The 7,764-nt window shown below is 39.7% G+C and overlaps 1 protein-coding gene and 1 pseudogene across 1 annotated transcript; one reads left to right on the top strand and one right to left on the bottom strand.

Annotated features, from left to right (window-relative positions):
* The first annotated feature begins 2,136 nt into the window (after window positions 1-2,136).
* On the top strand, window positions 2,137-2,922 carry LOC126587335 (peroxisomal membrane protein 11A-like; annotated as a pseudogene).
* Window positions 2,923-5,793: 2,871 nt separating this feature from the next.
* LOC126601691 (uncharacterized) lies at window positions 5,794-6,932 on the bottom strand. The gene is made up of 3 exons (XM_050268436.1): window positions 6,659-6,932; window positions 6,212-6,468; window positions 5,794-6,021 (listed from the first exon to the last, which is right to left on the bottom strand). Exons 1-3 carry the CDS (start codon window positions 6,930-6,932, stop codon window positions 5,794-5,796), a joined length of 759 nt encoding a protein of 252 aa, XP_050124393.1.
* Between the last annotated feature and the right edge of the window lie 832 nt (window positions 6,933-7,764).

Genomic DNA, 7,764 nt, shown 5'->3' with positions numbered 1-7,764 from the left:
GGAGGTGACCAATATTTACAATCAGTTTTCAATGTAGTATAACAGACTACTATTTACACTTTTAATCTTTAACTAATATATAACTCGCAACACTCCCCCTTAAGTTAGAGCAAAGATGTCACGCATGCCCAACTTGTCAAGTAAGTTGGAAAACACACTATTAGACACAACCTTAGTAAGTACATCAGAGAGTTGATCTTCAGATCCCACAAACGAAAACATAATAATTCTAGCATCCAATTTTTCCTTGATGAAATGTCAATCACATGTTTTGTTCGATCATGTTGCACTGGATTATGAGCAATCTCAATAGTTGCCTTGTTATCACAATAAAGTTTCATAGCACCATTGGGTTTAAATCCAAGATCTCTCAACAATTTTTTCAACCACTGTTGGATATAAGTCAACAATCTGTGATAATTTTATATATGCTAATAAATAATAAATACGAATTAATATTGAACAGAGTATGAACAACGAAATAATTTAAAACAGAAAGATTGAAGATCGAGGCTTGCGTACCGCAATATCTTTGAAACAGAAATTCGTCCCTACTCAGTGCTTGTAGTTCTACGGACGTCTGCTTCACCAAGATTCAACGATCAAGTTAGAATTCCAGCACCGGAAAACTTAACTTCTGGCGAACTTCTATGTGGTTCTCTTAGAAAGGATGTTTGAGATTGTAGAAGAAGAATATTGATTTTCTGTATTCTAAATGCCATGCAGATGGATGTATATATAATATAAGGATGTCTATTCGCAACAGGTATGAGAATGAGATGTGTCTGTTGGGAGACATCTTCTCCAGAGGGGTGCTTTGCTCTGTGTTCCTTTTGAACTCTTCAGACTTCATCTGAAATGATGAGTCTGTTGGTAAAAAATAATTAATTAATTAAATTCGAAATTAATAAAAAATAATTAATTAAATCCGAAAATAATTAATTAAATAATTTATTTAATTAATTACCAAATTTCCAACAACCCCAAGGCCCATCTTTTGATAATTAATTATATATATATATATATATTAATTATAATTAATTACCAATTAATTAGTGCACCCTAAAGCCCAACCCCAAAGGTGCGCCCAATTTTATTCTCCAGGCCTATTACTCCAATCATTTTCTATAAAGGACAAAACCTTATAAAGTGATAAAATCTTTTAGGAATGACCAATGTGGGACAAAGAAATTTCTACTCAAACTATTCAAATTTCCAACAACCACAACAACTCACATACACCATGAGACATGCCACGAAACTCAGCTTCAACACTTGACCTAACCACCATTTTTTGTTTCTTGCTTCTCCAAGTAACTAGATTACCACCCACAAACGTAAAGTATCTAGATGTAGATCGTCGATGATAGAACATGCCCAATCTGCATTTGTATACCCTTCGACATTCAATTACCATTCTTGGAGAAAACCAAGCCTTTGCCAGGAGCCATCTTCAAGTACCTCAAATTACGGATTACTGCATCTATTTATACCATACTTAGGGCCTCCGTATTTAGACATCGTATAAATACTCGGGGGATTCAAATGTAATTATGTAATAAAGGAATGGGCAAATATGGAATAAGTGAGGAGCCCTTATTCTATAAAAGGACTCCTCACTCTCCTCATTACGAGGAGGCCAATTCTTAAGCCTCCTCATCCCCTCAAGCCTCTCAGATTGAGAAGAGCTCTCTCTCTCCCTCTTCAACATCTCAGAGAAATACAATATCAGTGTGGACGTAGCCCAAACATTGGGGTGAACCGCGATACATCTTGTGTTATTTACTTTCTTGCAGATTCACGGTCGAATTTATGTTGTTCCAAGACCCCTCCGGTTTTATGCATCAACATTTGGCGCCGTCTGTGGGAATCGATACGAAAAGTTGTGTCGGTTCTCTTTCATTTTTTCACCTCCACCGTGAATTTGCAAAATCACAAAAACCCAAAAACCCAAAGCTTTCCCAGAAAACCCACGGAGCCATCTTCTCTCTGACTCAGTCTCTCTCTGCAACTACAAGAGAGAATCCACCCAACCTACGGAGCCACCTTCTCATCCTCCTCCTCTCTCTGCAGCTTCACTTTGCTTCCTCTCAGCCACAAATCTCTCTCTCTCTCTCACTAGCGCTCTGCGTTTCCATGGACTCAAAACCTTCAACAACCACCGCTCCTCTACTGAACCAAAAAAACCCTAACAATCCTCCATCGAAGCTAAAGCCAAGGGACTTCCTGAATCACCTCGAAGCCTACCTCGCGAAGCAAGATGGCGTTGACAAGCTCATCAAGATATCTCGGTACACCACCAAGATTGTTTTTGCCTCCCCCGCCCTTCCGGAAACCCTGCCCCTAACACAGCGGCTCAAGAGCTTCGAGTCGAGTGTCAGCGTTAGTCGCAAGGCTTTCCGGTTAGGTAAGTTCGTCCAGAACGTCAACACTCTGAGGAGCTCGAACTTCGATTCGAATCAGGAGTGCGTACTCGCAGTAATCGCCTACGGCGGCGAGGGACTGTATCTTTTCATTGAATAGTTCGTCTAGCTGGTCAAATTGGGGTTGATCAATAAGAAGCACTCGCGGAATTTGCAGAAGATCAGCGCCTGGACCGAGTTCATGGGGTACGCCGGTAGCATTTCGTTAAAATTTAGAGATTTAAATCGGATCTTGGAAGACGAAAAGTGCGTGAAATCGAGCATTGAGATTACGATCACGAAAGGGAACGGGTGTGAGAAAGAGAATGAGAGGTTGAGTAAATTGTGTGAGAAGAAAATGATGAAGAGGCTCTTTGTGGTTCAAGATTTGGCAGATGCGTTAATGGCGTTGATGGATATCTGAGACGGCAGCGGACCGTTCTTGGGGCCACTTTCGGTGTCGCTGGCCGGGATATTGTCGGCTCTGATAAGCACTCACAAAAATTGGGTATCTTGCTGAGATTCATGGCCATTTTACAAGAAAAGCTATGGATATCAGGCACGCAAATCTGCAAAAGCAAGGAATAAAGGGAGCAGATCATGCCTGCTGACCAAACCCCATGTTGTAAACCTGCAGTGAAAAGCAAAAGAGAGAGGCGCAGTGGTAAACAAAAGAAAAGGCAAAGCATAAAAGAAAAGAGAAAAGAAGAAACAGGAACGAAAGCAGAAAACGAAAGCAAAAGCAAAAGCAAAAAAAGGAAATGACATTATTCCCTTGTCTGTCATCTGCCAAAAGAAAGAAAAATAAAGAGAAAGGAAAAGGTAAAACGTTCAGTAGGCGCAATATGCACATGGAAAAAGATCTGCAACAACCCAGTACGCAGTAAGTGCAGTACGCACCAACGATCTGCAACTGTCGAAGCTTTTGTGTCGAAACCTTTGTTTTGAATGATGTAATTTATTTTTCTTATCTCTCACAGATATCTGTATAATCCCATCAGAGGGTAATAAAAAAATCAAAAAATCAAAAAATCAAAAAAATGGCAAGCCCAAAATAATGGGCTGGAAAGTTATGTGGAGGGCGAAGGCCCATATGCCCAAAAGAGCCAGGCCCTCTATTATCACCAACCAGGTGATCGAAAGTACGTCCAATGCTACAAAAAATACTTAAACAGCCTGCCGTTATTACCACCAACCAGGTGATCAAAAATATGCCCAGTAATCTAAAAATATTCGGAAACCTGCTGCTATTATCACCAACCAGGTGATCAAAAGTACGCCCAGTACTCCAAAATTATTCGGCAGCCTGCTGCTATTACCACCAACCAGGTGATCAAAAGTAAGCCCAGTACTCCAAAATTATTCGGCAGCCTGCCGCTATTATCACCAACCAAGTGATCAAAAGTACGTCCAGTACTCCAAAATTATACATGAGCATCACTCATGTTAATCATACATAAACATTCATGAGCATCACTCATGTCAATCATACATAAACATTCATGACCATCATTCATGTCAACATTCATGAGCTTCACTCATGTCAACATTCATGAGCATCACTCATGTCAACATCCATGAGCATCACTCATGTCAATCAAAATAAACATCCATGAGCATCACTCATGTCAATCAAAATAAACATTCATGAGCATCACTCATGTCAATCAGCTTCGAAAGCTTCATTTACAGAGCTCCAGCTTCAAAAGCTTCATTTACAAAGCTCCAGCTTCAAAAGCTTCACTTGCAAAGCTTTACCTACAAAGCTTCAGTACAGGGTATACAAATACCGCCTCCGAACAACCGCCACTTCGGCCCATACCACCACTTCGGCCCATACGTGGATTCAATTTGAAGTCTTCAGCCAACAGACCCTATTGACTGAAGACTTAGGGACTACATTATGTACCATATATTGGGCCTCAACTGGGCCTCATGAAAAATACTTGGGGGATTCTAGCCCATTATTTATGTATTGAGGAGCAATCTCTTATTTTATAAAAGGGACTCCCTCACCATCATTAGAGAGCATCAATTCTAGCCCATTATTCATGTATTGAGAAGCGAGCCCTTATTTTATAAAAGGGACTCCCTCACCATCATTAGAGAACATCGCCGCCTACTGAGCAACCGCCTCGCCGCAAGCATCAACTCTAGCCCATATTTATGTATTGAGGAGCGAGCCCTTATTCTATAAAAGGGACTCTCTCACCTTCAAACGCCACAAGCTGAGCCAACCAAGGCAACATAAGCCACAAGTAAAGCAGCCTCGCAACATGTGCTACTTCTAGTTGAGCATCATTTCAGATTGGGCACCGCCTCATATCGAGTATCAGTTCTAGGCGACATCTAGTTACTTCAGCCCACACATGGACTGAATTTCAAGTCTCCAGCCAAAAGACTCTCTTGACTGAAGACTTTGGGGATTAAGACTCCTCATCCCCTCAAGCCTCTCAGATTGAGAAGAGCTCTCTCACCCTCAGAAGCTCTCTCTCTCCCTCTTCAACATCTCAGAGAAATGCAATATCAGTGTGGACGTAGCCTAAACATTGGGGTGAACCACGATACATCTTATGTTATTTACTTTCTTGCAGATTCACGGTCGGATTTACGTTGTTCCAAGACCCATCCGGTTTTGTGCATCAACATCATCCATATGAGCTTCACTAGGTGAGTGCATAAATTGACTTACCACACTAACTGCATAAGCAGTGTCAGGGCGAGTGTGAGACAAATAAATTAATCTCCCCACAAGCCTTTGATATTGTTCCTTATGAGTAGGAACTTGATTTGGAAATAAGCCCAGACGATGATTCTGCTCAGTCGAAGTATCAACATGTTTGCAATCTAACATATCTATTTCAGCTAACAAATCAAGAACATACTTCCGTTGAGACAGAAAAATACCATGTTTGGGTCGTGCAACCTCAATTCCAAGAAAATACTTCAATTCACACTATTCTTTCATCTCAAATTCAGTAGCTAGGTACTTTTGAAGGCGTTGTATCTCCTTCTAATCATCACCAGTCATTATTATGTCATCAACATAAATAATCAAATCAGTTAGCTTATCATTTTGTCACTTTAGAAACAAAGTATGATCTGAATGACTCTAGACATACCCAAACTTCTTCATTGAACTTGTAAACCTCCCAAACCACACTCTAGGAGATTGTTTCAAACCATACAAAGTCTTTCGCAACCTACATACAACACTTTTTTCAGGAGATGTTCCGATACCAAGTGGGAAATCCATATAAACTTTCTCCTTGAGATCACCATGAAGGAAAACATTCTTAACATCAAACTACAACAGAAGTCAATCCATGTTTGTTGCTAAGGACAGAAGAACACGCACAATATTAAGTTTGGCAACATGAACAAAAGTCTCCTAATAGTCCACCCCATAGGTTTGAGTATAACCCTTAGCAACTAATCTAGCTTTATACCAGTCAATAGAACCATCTGTTTTGTGCTTAATAGTGAACACCCATCTACATCCAACAACCTTCTTCCCGTTTGGTAAAGAAATCAAATCCCAAGTAGAATTATTTTCCAAGACTTCCATCTCAACTTTCATGGCATTAACCCACTTAAGGTCAGACAAAGCATCGTGCAACTTTGCTCGAATTGACACTAGATAACTGACATATGTAAGATGCATATGGTTTGAACAAACGATGAGTAGACACATACTTGTTGATAGGACATTTGGCTTTGGCATGCATATCAGGATCATATTGTACTTTAGGTTTTCCACGATTAGCTTGTGGATGCAACTGATATGTAGAAGAATCGTCATAATTTACCTCATGTATGTCACCATCTTGTACCAAACTGTTAAAAGAATCATCATTGGACGAACCATCATCAAGCAACTCGTTAGACATACCAAAAGCAGGCAACCGATCATCAGAAGGTAATTCATCAGACATACTAACAGACAACTCGTTGGGCACATCTGATCTGTTATCAGTAGAAATAGTTTCGAGAATGATAGGTGACCAATCACTATCTATAGCTGACTGATCAGTATCACGCAACATAATAGGTTCTGTCCCCAACTCTGCATGTAACACATCATCCATACCATTTCTTCAAATCTGCACTTCACTCCCTCCTCCCTCTAAAGTGGAGAGTTGGAAGAAGGCTTCACAAAATACGAAACTTCCTCATGGAAGGTGACATCCATGGTAATATAAGTTTTTTGAGTCGGAGGATGATAACACTTAAAGCCTTTTTTATTGTTAGCATACCCAATAAATACACATTGGAGAGCACATGCATCAAGTTTACTCCGCTGATAAGATAAACATGCACATACGCAATACACCCAAACATATTCGGAGGAAGTTTTGATACAGAAACAAGATAAACATGTTTTTGTAACATATCAAGCGGTGTCTGAAAAACAAGAACCCTATTTGGAACACGATTTATCAAATACACAGCAGCCAAAACAGCATGACCCCACAAATGATTAATAACACATTTATCCAGCATCAAGGAGCAAGCAACCTTCATCATCATTTTGTTGGGGTGTAAACGGAGTAGTCGTCTGGTAAATAATACCCTGATCACGAAAAAAGCATGCCAAAGTGTGATTCACATATTCTCCCTTGTTATCAGACCTGAAGACCTTAAGGAACATCACTCTTATTTTTCATCAAGAACACCCAAGTTAATCGAGTACAGTCATCAATAAAAGTAACAAACCAACGGAATCCATTACAAGTAACCTAATCAAATGGCAAAGTAGCTTTAGAATCACTTATGGGAAAGAAAGCACAATGACTCTTAGTCATGGCACATGTTTCACACTTAACTCTGAATTACTACAAGTGCGAAACAAAGAAGGAAATAGATGTTTCATATAATTGAATGATGGATGTCCCAATTGTCGATGCCACAACCAAATTTGATGTTTGTCATCCACTTTAGCACTTAAAACTTGGTGATTATTTGAATCGGAAACAACAGTATCCTTCATAGTCAAGATGTACAAACCCCTTATTCTTTTACCACTACCACTTATTTTCTGAGTTTGAATATCTTGAAAATAACAATACGTAGGGTAGAAGTGAGCAAAACAATATAAGGTATCAAGTAGTTTTCCTACCGACAAAAGATTGCACTTAACATCATGAACAAGCAAAGCATGGACCAGTGATAGGGTCGGAGTAAGAGAGATAGTGTCTTCACCTTTCACAGGGAAATGTGCTCTATTTGCACTAGTAATACAAAGATCACGAACATAGTCACATCACATAACTCATCAAACACTCTAGGGTCACTAGTTACATGATCAGTGGTCCCAGTATCAATTATCCATTTATTTGTTCCACCAAGATGCATAACAACA

This window comes from Malus sylvestris, chromosome 2 (genome assembly GCF_916048215.2).
Source record: "Malus sylvestris chromosome 2, drMalSylv7.2, whole genome shotgun sequence".
NCBI lineage: Eukaryota > Viridiplantae > Streptophyta > Magnoliopsida > Rosales > Rosaceae > Malus > Malus sylvestris.
This window is presented reverse-complemented; position numbering and strand designations above follow the sequence as displayed.

Coding starts and splice junctions, on each gene's coding strand:
- LOC126601691 (XM_050268436.1), bottom strand. CDS start 6,932: ATGATGATGAAGGTTGCTTGCTCCTTGATGCTGGATAAATGTGTTATT. Junction 6,469..6,658: donor CTCCAATGTGTATTTATTGG/GTATGCTAACAA, acceptor TGTTACATGCAG/AGTTGGGGACAGAACCTATT. Junction 6,022..6,211: donor AAGATGGTGACATACATGAG/GTAAATTATGAC, acceptor ATTCGAGCAAAG/TTGCACGATGCTTTGTCTGA.